We start from the raw sequence: 17,875 nt of genomic DNA on the forward strand, positions 1-17,875 counted from the left end.
AATGTTATGATACATATCTGATTATGTTATGGTTCAAAATTGGGATCTTGGCTGTAATTAAAAATAATATTTGTTTTTTTCCATTTTATATTTGTGATATTTAACAAGTTAAACCAACCAGTACCTATAGCTGCTATGAAACTACTTTGTTATGTGACCACTAGCTTATTCTTAAGAAAAAATACAGGCTAGGTAACATAGATAATTCAAACCTAGCTGACTTTGACACAACCTACACATATTGAATTTCTTTTTCAAGGTAAAAATTGGATTAGGCGCTACTCATGTTTGTACAAGATTGAGTTCACTTTTCTGTACATAAAATAAAGGAATTGTGTTTTTCTTCTGAAAGGTATTAGAAAATAAGATGATGCTTAAATTCAATCCTGTAAGAAAAACTCAAGACAACATCTAAAGTAAGAAACATATTCTTGTCACACTTTTATTTGGCAAATTAATCAAGAGAAAACACTAATAATCCATGAACTACTGAAGGCCTGAAATGTAAAATGAACATATATATATATATATATAAACTAGAATATCAGAATAAATATTAAATTAAATTAACATGAAAATGAAAATAAATCAAGTGAAAATACTATATCCATGAACTACTCAAGGCACTGAATGTAAAGTCTATATATATATAAAAAATTAAGAAAATTTTCATTAATTTTGAGATGCTACTATAATATTATCATTGAATACTGGCAATTATAAATATAATTTAAATCTGCATGCATACCGCTACTTCATTCATTTTACATCAAAGTAAAAACAATAGTTACATAAGCTTATTGTGTATAGGTATATACAATCTTGACTTAAGGAATGTAATGACATATATCTGTGATTCTGGACAGAATGGGAAATATCCAATGTGTATACAATCTACATTTTTGACTTGGAAGATGTCACAACACCATAAACCAGCTGTGCAGCTCCTACACCAGATCCCCATCCTAATGTAATACCATGACCACCATGGCCGTAATTGTGAACTACCTGTAAAAAAAAACAACAATTCAATATCTAAAACAGAATGTAATAGTAGAAAGATTTTACTGTAACCGTGTTGACAATAAGTCAACCAGAAAGATAGCTTAACTTATCTTATATAATACAGAGGTTACTTCAAAAAAGAAGATGATTACGTCCTACGCGTCATGCATTTAGTCATGCATATTAACCAATGACTTAAATTCAGCCAAGTCACTGGTTTTCCTGGCTAGCTCAGGCAACCCATTCCATGCTTTAATAGCACTAGGGAAGAAGGAGTATTTGTACAAATTTGTCCTAGCATATGGGATGAGGAATGTGCCTTTATCTTTGTGTCTTTCAGAGTATTTTATTAAATTTTGTTTTTGTATTTGAAGATTATGGTTCAGTGTTTTATGTATGATTGCTACTTTACTTTTGAGCCTTCTGTCCTGAAGGCTTTGTAAATTTAGTGATTTTACTAAAGGTGTTACTCTAGTCAAATGTGAATATTCATTTGTTATGAATCTCACTGCTCTATTTTGTGTCTGTTCCAGTTTCTTAATGTTTTCTTGAGTTGAGGGGTCCCAAACGGAGGATGCATATTCTATTATTGGCCTAACCAAGGTTAAATAACATTTTAGTTTTATGTTCTTATTTGATTTATAGAAATTTCTTTTAATAAATCCTAATGCTTTGTTTAATTTTTTTGTAGTTTCATCAATATGTGGATTCCATGACAGTTTTTCATTTATTATAATAACACCTAGGTATTTTGCGTTTTTAGTCTGTGTTACTGGTTTGCCATGAATAAGATAGGTGGAATTAATTTGTTTTAGTTTTTTTGTTACTCTTAACAACTGACATTTTTCTGGGTGGAAAGACATGCTCCAATTTGATTCCCATTTCTGTAATTCATCTAATTCTCTTTGTAAAATATCTGTGTCTTGTGTTGTTTTTATTGTTCTATATATTATGCAATCGTCTGCAAATAATCTGACTTTTGTTCCTGAAGTAATGCAATTTGGTAAATAATTTATGTAAATTAAAAATAGTAGTGGACCCAAGACTGTTCCTTGAGGTACACCTGAGTTTACTGTTATCGGTGTTGATTTAGAGCCATTTATTATTACAGTTTGTTCTCTCCCTATCAGAAAATCTTTAATCCACTGATGCAGTGGACCATTAATGCCGAAATATTGTAATTTTTTAAGCAAACTATGGTGGTGAACTTTGTCAAAAGCCTTAGAAAAATCGAGTAAGATAGCATCTATTTGTTCACTATTATCTAAACCTTTTGAAAAATCATCAATTAGTCCTATTAGTTGTGTTTCACATGATCTATATTTCCTAAAACCATGTTGGTATGGTGTGAGGACATTATGTTTGTCTAAGTGGTTTATGATGTTGCTACATATTATGTGTTCTAGGATTTTACATGTGATGCTGGTAAGTGATACTGGTCTGTAGTTTCCTGGGTCAGATTTTTCTCCTTTTTTAAATAGTGGGGTGACATTAGATTCTTTCCAGTCCTTTGGTAATGTGCCCTGGTTAAGTGAAGCCTGAAAGAGTATTTTGAACACTGGGGCTAGCTCATTGCTTAGTTCTTTGAGTAATCTAGCTGGAATACCATCAGGTCATATACTTTACTCCAAACTTCTAGATACCAGGCTTCAGACTTACATAAATACAAAGAAAAGTAAAGTAAGATAGGGGGAAATGTTCCTGATCCAAAATTATTTCTACTACAAACCATGTTAAAAGCTAAGAATTGTGATTGAAGGGTAAATAATTAATTATGCAGTTCAAATTAAACTTACTTGTAATTTTCCTTTGGGTCCACAGTCCAAAACTTCAGTTTCAAATCTAACCCTCTCTCTTGCTGGGCGAAGTCCAACCCATTCACCTATTACTTGAGCTCCCTGGACCAAAAAGATTATTTAATTTCTAGTTTAGCTAACAGTAATTATTATTTTTGTATTCTTCTATAAATATCACACAGTGCAAATAGTTGAAGCTGTAGCACTAAAATAAACAATTAAAACAAAAATTTAACAAATCTTGAATTTCTCCCCATTTTTGTAATAAATATAAAATATTTAAATTTAGCATTTAATAATAATAAGGCTTGTCTTCAAGTCCGAAGATTAATGAGGGATACAGTATTTCCCGTGGCTGCGCATCTGTGACCTGCATATTTTGTCACATCCAGGGCAAGCATAACCATTGTCCGCAGGTGGTCGATTTAGATTTTCTTTTCGTCGTCTGTGTTTGTCGGACATTCCAGCAGGCGACTTTGAGAGGTATCCTTTTATCTACTCGTTTGGGACTAGTCATTTGTGGGCTAATTACTGTATTTAATGAGCTTTTAAACTCATGAGCTGAAATGGGGAAGAGACCTATTTAAAGAGCTTTTGTTTTGATGGGAAAAAGACCTATTTAAATTGCTTTTGTTTTGGAGGGAATAGACATATTTAAAGAACTTTTGTTTAGGTGGGACTAGACCTATTTAAATTGCTTTTGTTTTGGAGGGAATAGACATATTTAAAGAACTTTTGTTTAGGTGGGAATAGACCTATTTAAAGAGCTTTTGTTTTTGTGGTGGTTTCTTTTTTTTTTTGTTTTATATAACCTAGTTTATCAAAACAATCTTAATTCAAATCAACAAAAAACTTGTATACTTAGGAAGATCTTAATTTCTATTAGTATACAAAACTTTAGTTTATAAATAAAGAAATAATCTTTTTTTTGTTTTGGGTTGCACCCAACATTGCTGCTGTCATTTGCAGGTATATCAGATTGACTACAGATTTTGTCAAAGTTAGTGGCAACAGCTGCCCAGTATTTATAGTTCGTCCATCGTGGTTCGATGATGACCACTTTTGTCATCCAGGGGGCTGAGGGCTTTGCACTGGGGTTTTGTGCCTCTTCATGTGGCAGGTGAGACCTATGTGAGACCAGTTAAACGTCCAATTAGCTTGACTAAAGCAACACTTTTTTGACTCTTTAGTGGCCTTGGTGTTTATTGTAGAAAAAGCAGCAGTCAGTGTATATAGGTAATTGGGTATTACCAATATAATCTAGCACTTGATAATTTGGGACATGTTCCAAGTTAGCAGAGGGTAAGCTGACATTTAAAAATGAAGTTTTATTTCAGAATATTTTTTTCTCACATATGTAGTGCATGGGAAGCATAATATTATTATATTGAAAAGTAGTATTTTTCTTCACAATTCCTTTTTTTCTTTTTTTTTCCTAGGATCATGGGCGTAGCCAGGATTTTCTTTTCGTGTGTGTGTGTGTTTGGGGGGATTTTTTCTCCCCCCCCCCAAATATATATATATAAGTGTGTGTGTGTGTAGATAATTAATCTTTATTACATTCTGACCCTTCATTCTTTTAAAAGATGTTTATTGTACCCTAGAATTGGTTCTTCCTGGAGTTAATGAAAAAATAGTAGACTCTTCGCCATTGCCAGTAAGGGGGTCTGGGGGAGGGCTGTGAGCTCCCCTAGTGCGGGGCAGAGCCCCACCGCCAAGCACTATTTCCGGTATTAAAAGCCAACAAAATGCATATTCTGAGGTATCTAAAGTGCATAATCCTGCTATTAAAAATTTTACTTTTGGGGAGAAGGGGGGGTTTAAACTAAAAAATCTGTGGAGTTTTATGTTTTTTTAATTCAAAACCCCATTAGCTACGGTCATAGAATTAGGTGACTGTAGTTTGCTTTAAAATAAAATTCAATAGAGAGTTTTTCAACCTCAAAACTCTCTGTATTTAAACTCATTAGGAGAGGTTTTAAACTTAAAAAAAAAAGCCCTCTGGAGGAGGGGGGTTTAAACTCACCCACCCCCCCTGGCATGGCTACGCTCATAGAATTTTGAGTGTGTAATTTGTTGTTTTTTTTTATATTGAAGAGGTATTTTTTTAGCTTCAAACCCAGCTGAAGGGGGGTTTAAACTCAAAATATCCTTTGGCTATGCTCATAGAATTTTGAGTGTGTAATTTGCGTTTATATGAAGAGGTATTTTTTAGCTGCAAACTCCGCTAAGGGGGGTTTAAACTCTAAACCCCTCTTGTCTACGCTCATAGAATTTGGTGATTGATATTGAAGAGAGGGTTTTATCGTAAATTTCAGAAGGGGGTTTAAAATCAAAATCTTCCTTAGCTATGCTCTAGGAATTTGTGGATTGTCATTTGCATTCTTTTTTTTTTTTTATTTTATAGAAGAGGGCGATTTGACTCTAAACCCCCTTGGCTGCGCTGGGGAAAGTGATGGTTTAGTATTAAAATCTTATCTAAAATAAACAGAATCAAAGCAAAAAATCAGTCACAAAATTCCGATCCCCCCCCCTGGCTACGCCCATGCCTAGGATTGTATACAGTCAAATAAAAACACTGTCAATTACAAGAAAGGGTGAATGTTAGTTGATAAGCCCATGCTTCTTATGTATTAGAACTTGTTACTTATCTACATGTTACTAATTGTGTCAACAAATCCATTAGTTTCAAAACAAACCAAATATTTCATCACTAAGCCATCAAAACCAACCTTTAACTCAGGAAAAAGTGCTTGTGCCCTTGCAAGAATTCTCTCCCTTGTGGCCTTCTCTGCGGTGAGACTGAAGTTATTTTTCTCCCTTGTACCACCAATTATTAGTTTATCATCACTGTCAAGAAAGATGACATTTGGATTAAAGTTTGTGTAGTTTCTGTATAGATTTAGTACAATTAAAAAAAAAAAAAAAATACAGGTCAACATCTGCTAACTATAAATTTCATTAGAAATAATATCAGTCAAATACTATATAGATCATAATCAATCAATCTGTGTATTTGCATGCACTTTAGAATGTACAGTGTGAAAAAATTATGCATGATTATTTTATGAATAGTGAATGATAATAAAAAAAATATTATATTTAACAATAAGGACAATAAGATCTGCTAACTTGTCAGCTGTAAAGATTTTTCTTTAATTTATGCAAGAAATTTATTTGGAATCCTATTTTGACAACATCTTAAACTTTACGTTAGATCTGAGAGCTGTAATAGAAAAAAAAAATTGTACTGATCTATTCGTGTGCTGTTAGTTAAAAAAGAAAAACTATAATTCTAGTATATCTATGTTAAAAAAATCCTTTGCTTTTATTATGATGAGGGTATCACTAAGAATTTTTTTTTAATTATTCAAATCCTACAGCTGAATATTCTTATAGTCTTGAAACAATGGTTTGCTTTAATTTACATATGCATGAAGCATAATTAGCATACAAAATGAACTAACAGCCATTATTTTTTTTACAAATCCTCACAATGTTTGAATCTATAGAGCTGCTAACAAACTTACTGTGGTATGAGATAAATATCATCTTCTGAGAGAAAGAAATGTTTCATCCAAGGAGCTTTGACCTGATCAAACAATCGAGTGATTTACAAAACTTGCAACTTATAGCTGTTATATTAAAGTCATTTATCAAAAACATAATCCTATAAAACGCAAAAAAAGAAGTGACTAAAAATGAAGACTAATGTTAAAAATATATGAATTATACATTCTTGTATTGTAGGCCTAATTGCAACTAAGAGTTCAAAGGTTAATAGGTCCTGAAACAATTAATCCTGTATTAAATTTAGTATTGACAAGCACATACATTACAAATTCTTACCATGACTAGATGACCTTTAACAGGGAATGTACTTTTGTCACCAACCAGTTCTCTGGCACCAAGTCCACAACAATTGGCTACAATGTCAAACTCTCCTGCCAACTAAAAAAAAATACCCATACATATTTTACATTACAATACACTAAAACTATTTGCTTCAATATTAAAAGTAAAATATAGCCAGGAATCTCTTTAGACCTATCAGTTGCTGGATCAAGTGAAGCCTAAAAGTGTAGAAATTATTAAGACTAAAGTTAATACTTAATTCTGAGATAAAAATATGTTTTTGAATACACTCATGATTGAGTTGAGAAAGCTAATTATTTGTTCTCTAATTTTATTTTATTTTAAAATTTATATTTATATATCAAATTATTTTCCTGTATACATTTAAAACTATAATTTCAATGAATTACTGAATAATAATATTCATGATCAAGCGAAATCCATTTTTTTTAAAAATCATAAATCATTAAAGATGTTATACAAATGTATCATTCAGATTTAAAACAGTTCATGTCAATTTGGTAAATGTCTCCACATAAAATTTATTTTATTATAAAAGATCACTTAAAAATGAAGTTTTCCCATTAAAACAAATTACTTTGAAAACTCACTTCATTTATAGTTTCTAATTTTTTATTTATTATGGATCCACCTGCCTCACGAAATCTGAAATTGTAAATTAAAAACAATCAACATTTTTTACTTGATGTATTATCAGCCACAATTTTTGTTCTAAGTTGCTCTCAGTGTTAAAGTAAAAAGACAAGTTTAGACTTTGCAGATTATTTTATTATAAAGTATTTTAAAAATTTCACTGAATCAGTTTTATATTTGATATTGCGTTCACTTTTTCAATTTAAAAAATAAAAACGTCAGAAAGGGTGTAATGGCCAGAAAGCAGGTGTAAAAACATCACCATAAAAGAAGCCAAGACATTGGAAGGTCTGTCAACAAGAATGCAAGAACAGTTGAATTTTAAATAGTGGTCAATCTCCCCTTAAAAGGAAATTAATGCTTCATCACACAAAACTTATATGATCATTAATGACATTGTATGTAATCAAAAGATTGTTCATGCCTTTTAAATACTAACTTTTTAAGCACAATGTCAATTAGAAATATCTATATTAGTACCGATGTATGAGAAATTTTAAAAGCAAAAGATTTAAGCCAATGTGAAAGAGAAGTTATGTGCACAATGTAAGTAAACAAGTTTTGCTAACCCTACATGGTCCTGAGTCCATCCAGTTTTACATTTGCCTGGGATCAATAAAACTTTCATAAAACAGGCAGAAGTCTAAATAGTTTTTTTTTATTGCTGTAAATTTTCTTGTTTTGTCCTAGTGACTCTACTACATTCGTATCTTCTTTTTGCTATATTTGCATGAAAATAAATGTTCAGTTGAATAAATATTCATAAACATTAACCAAAAAAATGTGAAATTTTAAACGAGAAAATTTTCATTGCCATACTTACTTTTTGGTCAGCCACATATGAAATTTGGTAGTCTGTGTAATAACAGTTGTGAAGCTATAACCATATCTAAAGAAACAAAAAATTCATTTACAAAAGGGACTTGAAAAAAATCACTGTCTTCAGTATTTTACACATATGAATAACCAACCAATGAAATATGACATAACAAAAACTTTTTTTAATGATAAATAAATAAGTTAAACATAATATAACAATTAAATCATCACATAATCAACCACATAAACATCGTGTAATCTACCACTTATCATAAAAACTGCTAGTTAAATGACACAAAAAACATACAGTTAAACATTGCATAATTTATAAGTTAAACATTACATAATCTGCCAGTTAAGCATACCAGTTAAACATCACATAATCTGCCAGTTAAGCAATCCTGTTAAACATCACATATTCTACCATTTTGGCATTACATAAATAAGCTATCATTTAAACATTACAAAGATGTAGTAAAATATGACATAGACTTTCAGTTTAACATTTCATAATCTACCAGTTAGCATCATATAATATAAGCTGTCAAGTTGGTCTTAAACTCTAGCGTATAAATTAAAGGCTAAAATTTCTTACTTGTAATTCAATTTCTTCCTTTGCAAATGCTCTTCAGAAACTTTGTGAAAGTCATAAGCCAAACTGGCAAGTAGAGCATATTGGTTATCCTGTCAAACAAAAACAATATCTATAATGTATGTATCAAACGAAACAAGCAACCAAAAAAAAATTGTTTTTTTAAAAGACTATTCCTCCTTTAGGAAGCTAATGATTTTTTGTAAGAGTGATTACTTTGCTCTTATTATAGCAACATTAAAAGATTCTAATTTGATGATAGGCCTATAGATCCTGACTTAGAAACAGTGCACAAAATGTTACATTTCACTTTTTAATGAAGACTTATGGGAATTCCCCCTGTCACATGCATGTTCAAGATAAAAGATTGTTTAGACCTCCAGGCTATATTTAATTATTACATTATTCATGGAACCATGGAACTATAGTAAAGGAACTACTTCAAAACAGGTCTTTGGGTATGCGCATCCTGCACTGTATTTAAACAAAATTAGAGAGACAAAGAAGGATTTAAGCCTCAAACACGCGCGATTTACCTGTGTTGATTAGAAAATGTTTTTTATCTCTTTATAAACAGTCTTAAAAACTTTATCCATTTTTAGACAAGCTGTTATGGTAGATATAATGTTTTACAGTAAGAGATCATCACAAAATAATTTTATTTTTGATCATCCTACTCAAAATTACATGTTCTCAAGGATTCCAGTGTTGGGTTTTTACTACTAGATCTGGTGCAGTTTTATGTGCTACTTGCAGATGAGCCTACCATCTGCATTAAGCGGAACCGTCCTGCTAAAACAGCCGTTCCTCATTGGCACTTTTATTTTGTTCCGCAAAGTCCGAATTCCGAAAAAATAAATCGTCATTATTTTTTTATTAATATAAAAAGAAAATATTGAATACAAAATTCATTTATTGTTTAATGCGCAATGTGGTTACTAAGCTTAAACATGTATGCCTTAAAGTTTCTCTTTAAGGCCCTTTGAAATACCTCATTCTCAACATGAGTTTTCCTCATTCTGGGTCTTGGTGGTAGACATGTCTTGCTACTCCTATAATTTATTTTTGTTTGCGACAGCGCAATATCCTTCTATTTTTCTAACCAAAAAAGGTTTTTAACTTAAATACGTTCCTTCTTAACAATATAATTACGTCTTACATGTATCCATGTAGGTCTATAAGTTTAGTATATGATTATGTGTATGTTTACTTCTCTAGTTACTATAAGTCTCTCCAAGACCGAAATCCTGGCACAAGACGTCGCAGAAATACCTATAGTACATATTGGGAACCACACCCTTTAAGTGGTGCAGGAATTTACCTACTTGGGTTCAACAATTGTCAGTAACCTAGACTTAGACATCGAGCTGACAAAAAGAATAGGAAAAGCTACCATAGCATTGGCAAAACTCTCCAAGCGCGTCTGGGAAAATGGTAAATTGACCACAGCAACCAAAATCCTAGTCTACAACGCCTGTGTTGTGAGCACTCTCCTTTATGGCAGTGAAAGCTGGTCAACATACATGTACCAAGAGCACAGATTGAATAGTTTCCACTTGCGCTGCCTGAGACGCATAATGGGCATCTCTTGGAGGGACCATGTCTCCAATCAGGAAGTTTTGAGATTGGCCAATATGAACAGCATGTATGCTCTCCTGACACAAAGAAGATTACGCTGGCTTGGACATGTCACCTGCATGCCAGATGGTAGAATCCCGAAAGATATCTTATATGCTGAGCTTGTGGAAGGAGTCAGACCCAAGGGCCGCCCAAGACTAACATATAGAGATGTCTGCAAGTGAGACATGAGAGCCACAGGCATCAGCAAAAGTATGTGGGAAAACATAGCCAAAGACCAGAGTGCATGGAAACAGACTGTGCGTGCTGGGACAACCCTTGCTGAGAACAAAAGAATTGAAGAGGCCTTAATCAAGAGAGAAAAAAAGAAAGCTGCCCTGTCCGCTAACTCTGAATCAGAGGCATACTCATGTACGAATTGTGGCAAAGTCTGCCATTCTAGAATTGGTTTGATTAGCCACAGCAGATTCTGCCCCGTCTCAAGATTAAGCCAAAACCAGTGACTCATTTGGGCGCATCCATTGCCTTTCAAGACAAAAGGAGCCATATACTTCTCTAGTTTAAAAAATGGTAGGTAAATGAGCCCTTTAAGGGCGACAGAAAATTACAAATGCATAAGATCTAGAGCTAGGCTCGTCCCATTAAGCGTAGCCTACATTTAAATATATATAATTGAATGTAAGCAGTATATACGTATGCAACTATGTATGTACGTATGTCTTCGATAGAAATTAAAACCAGTTGACCAATCTTGATGAAACTTAGGGTAAACGTTCCTTAGATACTAGAAGTAAACCTAAAATATGTATTTTTATGACCCTATTGGCGGCGCAAAAAGGTTAACTATAGGCTCAGCTGACACACACGTGAATCACTCAGGTCAGCGGGGCCATGGACAAGGGACAGTACTATGATTACACGCAAATATGACCAATGTTATGGTCATGTGATCGAAAGCCTGTATGTACGAGTGACACAGTGTGTTGGAAAGCGGCAGTTCAAGACCGGAGAGCGTCGAGACCGGGACTGTAAGTCGGCCATGAAGTCGGTCCTGGTCGAGTCCTCAGGTGTTGATGTACAAGTCCAGGAAGAAAAAGAGACAGTAGAGTTTAACATTCGTAGTAGCTTATTGTGTTGCCAATTGTGTCATATTGGCTGTTTATTTGACCCTTATTAAAGTACCCGATATTGTGGAGCTCTTGTTGTCAGGTTCTTGATGTGTTGTGTTTAGCAGTGTTTACAGAAGATCTGAGTAGGAGAGAGAATCGTAACACTATTGTCAGAAGTGGGATTTCCTATGGCTTCTGTAAAACTGCTAGATGAACTGAATCGGAAAGAACTGAAACAAGAGCTGAAATGGCAAGGACTGAAGTGCTACGAAAGGAACAACGAAACTCTTAAAGAACGTCTCCGGCAAGCCCTAGTGGATGAATAGGAAGATCCGAACATGTACCTCTTTGAACTCAAACCCGATGTGGTAGAGCTCTTGATCACATTTCAAGAACAGATGTTGGCTGGCTTTCAGAATGTGATCAAGGGTGACTCGCAGAAAGAAACAGATGAAGAAACAAGAGAAGATACCGAGACCAATAGTTCAACCAACGCTTTTGCTACAGACGTCCATCATGTGAGTGCCTCCATCAGCCAGATAGAACAAGACAACGTTGTGACTTACCTCAAGCCTGTAGCCGAGGGCATTAAAGACATCTGTCAATCTGCCAATGCTGATGAGAGGAACTCAAATCTTGATGGCTGCACCCAGATGTTTGGTAAGAACTTTGTGTGTCCAGCTTTGCAGGGAGAGCGCCAACTCCAAGGAACCCATCGGCAAGGTCTGCACCCAACAGACGTTTGTCTTGCTGACGAGACCATAGTGAGAAGCCCTGGTGATGGTCAAGTAAGTGAACTGGAGACTGATGCTGAAGATGAGGGTCCTTCGCAAGTGGAGTGCTGCCAACTTGCTCCACTAGTTTGCCCTCCGGACAAGCCTGAAGATGATGTGTGCCACTATTTCCCCTCATGTGGACCTGATACCCATTCCCAAAACCCGTCTCTTGAAAGCCCTATGAAACAACCTGATAGGCCAATGATCTTGGTGACCCCAGTCCTGACATCCTATCCCTCCCCGTGTGTTAAGTGGCTACCCTCAGTAGTGAGCGACCGAAGAAGGCGACGTTTGCTGAGTCCAAATTGCACGGCGATGCAACCACGACGTCTGTGCAGCCAGGTGAAGGTCAACTGGAGGAGAAGGAGAAAGAGACATACGCAGACTACAACACAGATGGCTCCATCGAGATGGCAATTTAAGCCCATTGTCGCCCCCACCGATCGACCCCCACCTGCGCCGATAAACCTCCAACGCCCATGTCGTGAGGTAGATTTTGTCCGGGACGGACAAATCTGAGAAGGGGGCAGTGTTATGACCCTATTGGCGGCGCAAAAGGGTTAACTATAGGCTCAGCTGACACACACGTGAATCACTCAGGTCAGCGGGGCCATGGACAAGGGACAGTACTACGATTACATGATTACACGCAAATATGACCAATGTGATCGAAAGCCTGTATGTACGAGTGACACAGTGTGTTGGAAAGCGGCAGTTCAAGACCGGAGAGCGTCGAGACCGGGACTGTTAGTCGGCCATGAAGTCGGTCCTGGTCGAGTCCTCAGGTGTTGATGTACAAGTCCAGAAAGAGAGACAGTAGAGTTTTCTACGGTGATGTACAGAGTGACATTTTAGTTGTTGTGTTTGATGCCAATTGTCTAGTATTGGCTGTTATCTACTTATTCACTCATTATTAAAGTACCAGATTATTTGGAGCCTTGTTGTCAAGTTCTTACAGAAGGCCTGATTAGGAGAGAGGATTGTAACAGTATGTTAAGTAGCGCCCTACCATAAAGTGAAGATCCTAAAAATAATATAAAAAATTGCCCAACTCTGTGGACACAATAATGGATTTAAGCCGAATGGTCCACTTGACATCGATAGCTCCATTCATAATATCACCCGCAGCCGCAGCACGGAGATACAAATCAAATAAGCATGAAAGGCCAAAAAAAAAATATATTAAAGACGTATTATTGAATATGTTAGCCATTAATAAACTACCTTATATAATACAACAATTATATCTTTTTGATGGGCCAAGGCTAGATCTATTCACTCTAATCTTCAAAGAGAAAGGAATGACATTCTCTGTGGATTTCCTTTTTTTTAAAATGTATATAAGTAGGCCTACATGTATAAGTAGTGCATAAAAAATTACCCAGCTCTAGTAGAAAATACCTAACATGAAATTTACTAAACGAACGGCAACTTCGAAACAGAAGCATATACTTAGAGTGAATTTGATGCAAAGGGTGATCAAAAATAAAATCATTTGTGATAATTTCTTACTCTAATAAATGATATCTACCATAACAGCTTGTCTGAAAATGGATAAAGTTTTTATTGATCTGTTTAGAAAAAGCCAAAAACATTTTCTAAACAACATGGGTTAATTGGGCGTGTTCGAGGCCTAATATCCTTCTTTGTCTCATCATTTTATTTTGTAGGTATTGCAGGATGCGCGAGAACATGCGCAAAAAACCTGTTTTAATATACGGCTTTGTAAAAAAAAAAACTCAAAGTAGTCATTCCTTTAGTATAGTTCCATGCATTATTATACTTCAAAAAATTATAAGGGTCAAACCAGAGTTTTCCCTGGGTAGCCATATAGGTAATAATAATTTTCCCAACAATGTACATAAACTCAAATTTCTAGGGAAATCGTTTGAGCTTTTTTTTTGAGAACTGTGTGCACCCACCCATACACCCACCCAGGTTTTGTTTTTTTGTTGTTTTTGTCTCAACGAAGAATTGGCAGAATCTGAGAAGAGAAATTATAAAAAGAGACATGCTGTAAGAAATGTGTGTAGATTATCAACATTTATATTAATGTCAAGGATAACCTACCCTGGGTGTATTGTAGACTACAGTTCCAGACACTAATGTCTGACCAGTTTCTTCAGCTTGGGGTGACTGTGCCAAACTACTATAAAATTCCCATGAGTCTTTCACCCACTGTCTAGATATTGAAATATAAAAAAAAAAGACAAGTCATAAACAGATAAGCTACTTACTAAAAAAAAAAAGCAAATACTATTTCTCTTTGTACGATAAACATATACAAATATAAGAGAACATTCAAATATTACGTTACACCAAAAATCATGTCGAGTAACATAAGAAAATTCTAATTTTACAAAAGAATTATTTGTAAATTATTAGTTTCCAAAATTACATTTTTCTTCACAGTATCTATAGAAATAGTGGGAAAAGTAACAACTTCTTTTGGCACTTTGATGACGTACTCAGTTTTTTTCACCAAATAGTGTACATATAGATCATTAATAATTTTTGAAAATCCATATGTGTGGTCTCTTTCTAATTGTTATTAAACAAGAAACATTGAATCAAAGTAAGACACATGTATAGCTCTATGTAATATCAATCTGCACACTTTACTACTAATTTTCTACCTCACAAACTACTCCAACAGGCCTAGCCAATCAACTGTCATTCTGCATTCCTCAGGTTACCCCCGCTATGTTGATCTATTCAACCATTGGGCAGGTACAGGACAGGGGTGTAACTTAAGGATGACACTCATACTCCACAACAAACACACGCACACCAAAATTCGGGCTTGCAAAAGACAAAGGGACCCTTGTATCTGTTAATAATAATAATTTAAACATATAAAGTTTCTTTTTAAAAACATAATGTATGCTGATGATGCTGTGATAACATAACAAACATTAACATGATAGTTAGAATGACAAAATGATCTAAAAAAAATTTATTTCAATTGAATATTTTTTTGGTTACAAAACAAATCTACAGACCCCCCTCCTTCCTTGTAACAAATAGTAACAAATTTGTATACCCCACTCCCCCCTTTAGCGGTTACATAATATCTGAATGTTCCATAAAAATAAAACATATTGCATACTACTGATTAAAAATTACACTTAAGACAAATTAGTCATAAAATATTTGTCTTAATTCATACATATTTCTTTTAATAAACCTACAATTTATCTACCAGATCAGACAAAACAAGCAAGCAAAAATAAATTGATATCAGTATCTATCTATCTATATTTCTTTTAATAAACCTACAATTTATCTACCAGATCAGACAAAACAAGCAAGCAAAAATAAATTGATATCAGTATCTATCTATCTATATTTTAAGGTCAACTTTAAAGTAGCTAATAATGGGCTTACTTTTAAGTATGCTTAACTATCATTGTAATTTTCTGTAACATCTTTTTTTATGGAAGAACCAAATTTAAAGTAAGCCTTTATAGACATTTTTTATTAATATTATTGCTAAAGGTACCCCAACTTTTGAATATTTTCTAAATTAATTGGCATTTAAGAAATGAATATTTACAATGTGGTGAACTTAAAAAACTTACGACATCATCTGACGATCTTCACTAGGGAAGTCATCAGTGTAAGGTCTGAAAAATCCCCCGGCTCCATTACTTGTAGTATCCTTTCCAAATTTGTCAGCAATAATTGTGACTTTAGCATTAGGAATAGACTTTTGGATGTTCACAGCAGTGGACAAGCCCACTGCTCCAGCTCCCACTACAGCTATCCTTGGCATTGTGTTGATACTTTCTAGACTCAAGTGCTACAGTTGCTATCTTTTATTTAGATTAGTTTAGTCTCTGTATAAAGCAACTTTATAGATATTTCTATATTTAAAAAAAAATAACTTTTAGATCTAGATGACTAGCATACAAGAAAATATTTCTATAAGTACAAGCCCAAGGTACATAACTCAGATGATAGATAGCCTTCAAATGATAGATAAGAAAACAGGTGAACAGCACACACAAAAAATGTGTATAGCCAGAGGTGGTTTTTCATGGGAAAAATCATTCTCAGTAGCCCTATTTATATTTCTATTTGTATAGATCTAGTAAGTTTATTGCTCAGCATAGACCTAAGCTAATTGGGTCCTAATGTGTGTATCATGTATGGAGTTAATGGAGTGGCTCAGTCTCAGTGGGGATTATATTAGGAGTGTGTGTGTGTGTGTTGGATCTAGATCTACTAGTTACTAGAACTAGATCTATATCAGATCTACTAGAGTCTAGATCTAATCAATTTTATCAATTCTATTCTAGATTTAAAAAGATACTAGGCCTACTAGTACTAGTGTTAGCGTCTTTAGCTGTAAGTAGTGTAAGTGGCAAATCAACAAATTATTGAAATTTACGCCATTTTAATTTACAACAGTTACAAGGGATGTTACTGCCAAATAGATCTGATCATCTGTAGAAGTTTACATGGCTTAACCATGGAACTATAATAGATCTATATATAGATATATATGGCTTAATCTATAGTAGAGATAGATATATAGTATAGATACGAGTTATATTCTACTGTTGTATTTTAGATCTAGATAGAGAGAGAGAGAGATTCTAGACGTAGATCTAGTCCAGAGGTGGCCAACCTATATAATACTACGAAGCATGCGTCAAAAGTTGCGGATTTCACCCCGAAAAAAAAAAGTCTAGAAAAAACACGTTGTACGACTGTTAGCAAAAAAAAAAATGATAATAACCCATTTTTAGAAAGAAAAAAAAAAGTTTCCCAGGAATTTAATTTACTAGATGTAGATCTAGCTATTACGACGCGCAAATAGACCGAAAAGTTTATAAAACTAATCAGACAAAAAAAAAAAAGATCACGTTGGATTAATGTAATTTTTTGTTGTTTGAGAAGAATGATAATATTGGAAAAACCAGAAGGTCTGACATATTTGATGAAGCAAAGTCATGCATGGAACTATATAGTTCTATGCGTCATGTTTAGGAAATCATCAATTAAATAAAGATAACTAGAGTAAATTAAGCCGTCAATGACTCTTAGAGTTACTATAACTGTAATCCTGCTTATGCCTGTCAGATACTGATGCGTGTCTTATCTTATCTTTTATAATAAAGTCAGACGTTTCTTCGGATAAAGATGATTACGTCCTATGCGTCATGCATCTAGTCATGCGAGTTAACCAAAGACTTAAATTCTGCCAAGTCACTGGTTTTCCTGGCAGGCTCTAATAGCACTGAACCATAATCTTCAAATACAAAAACAAAATTTAATAAAATACTCTGAAAGACACAAAGATAAAGGCACATTCCTCGTCCCATATGCTAGGACAAATTTGTACAAATACTCCTTCTTCCCTAGTGCTATTAGAGCATGGAATGGGTTGCCTGAGCTAGCCAGGAAAACCAGTGACTTGGCATAATTTAAGTCATTGGTTAATATGCATGACTAAATGCATGACGCGTAGGACGTAATCATCTTCTTTTTTGAAGTAACGTCTGTTTATATAAGATAAGATTGTCCTAGCATATGGAATGAGGAATGTGCCTTTATCTTTATTTTTTCTGAGTATTTTATTAAATTTTGTTTTTTTTTTTATTTGAAGATTATGGTTCAGTGTTTTATGTAGGCCGATAATTGCTACTTTACTTTTGCGATAGACTTCTGCAATAAAATTAACTC

General features: G+C 34.1%; 1 protein-coding gene across 3 annotated transcripts; it reads right to left on the reverse strand.

Moving 5' to 3' along the window:
• Positions 1–412: 412 nt before the first annotated feature.
• Positions 413–16,833, reverse strand: LOC106070476 (D-aspartate oxidase-like). 3 transcript variants are annotated; one of them, XM_056034848.1, is made up of 11 exons: positions 16,818–16,833; positions 15,766–16,050; positions 14,255–14,366; positions 8,725–8,813; positions 8,134–8,199; positions 7,268–7,322; positions 6,651–6,752; positions 6,332–6,393; positions 5,534–5,651; positions 2,802–2,903; positions 413–1,008 (listed from the first exon to the last, which is right to left on the reverse strand). In XM_056034848.1, the coding sequence occupies exons 2-11, from the start codon at positions 15,957–15,959 to the stop codon at positions 895–897; spliced, it is 1,014 nt and encodes a 337-aa protein (XP_055890823.1). In that variant the 5' UTR covers positions 15,960–16,050; positions 16,818–16,833; the 3' UTR covers positions 413–894. The 3 variants fall into 3 exon arrangements, with proteins under 3 accessions (XP_055890823.1, XP_013085851.2, XP_013085859.2); XM_013230397.2 differs by lacking the exon at positions 16,818–16,833 and adding an exon at positions 16,509–16,609; XM_013230405.2 differs by lacking the exon at positions 16,818–16,833 and adding an exon at positions 16,515–16,533.
• Between the last annotated feature and the right edge of the window lie 1,042 nt (positions 16,834–17,875).

The sequence above is a fragment of the Biomphalaria glabrata genome, chromosome 7, assembly GCF_947242115.1.
Source record: "Biomphalaria glabrata chromosome 7, xgBioGlab47.1, whole genome shotgun sequence".
Classification (NCBI taxonomy): domain Eukaryota; kingdom Metazoa; phylum Mollusca; class Gastropoda; family Planorbidae; genus Biomphalaria; species Biomphalaria glabrata.

Coding starts and splice junctions, on each gene's coding strand:
- LOC106070476 (XM_056034848.1), bottom strand. CDS start 15,959: ATGCCAAGGATAGCTGTAGTGGGAGCTGGAGCAGTGGGCTTGTCCACT. Junction 14,367..15,765: donor GAAGATCGTCAGATGATGTC/GTAAGTTTTTTA, acceptor TTCAATATCTAG/ACAGTGGGTGAAAGACTCAT. Junction 7,323..8,133: donor CATATGTGGCTGACCAAAAA/GTAAGTATGGCA, acceptor TTACAATTTCAG/ATTTCGTGAGGCAGGTGGAT.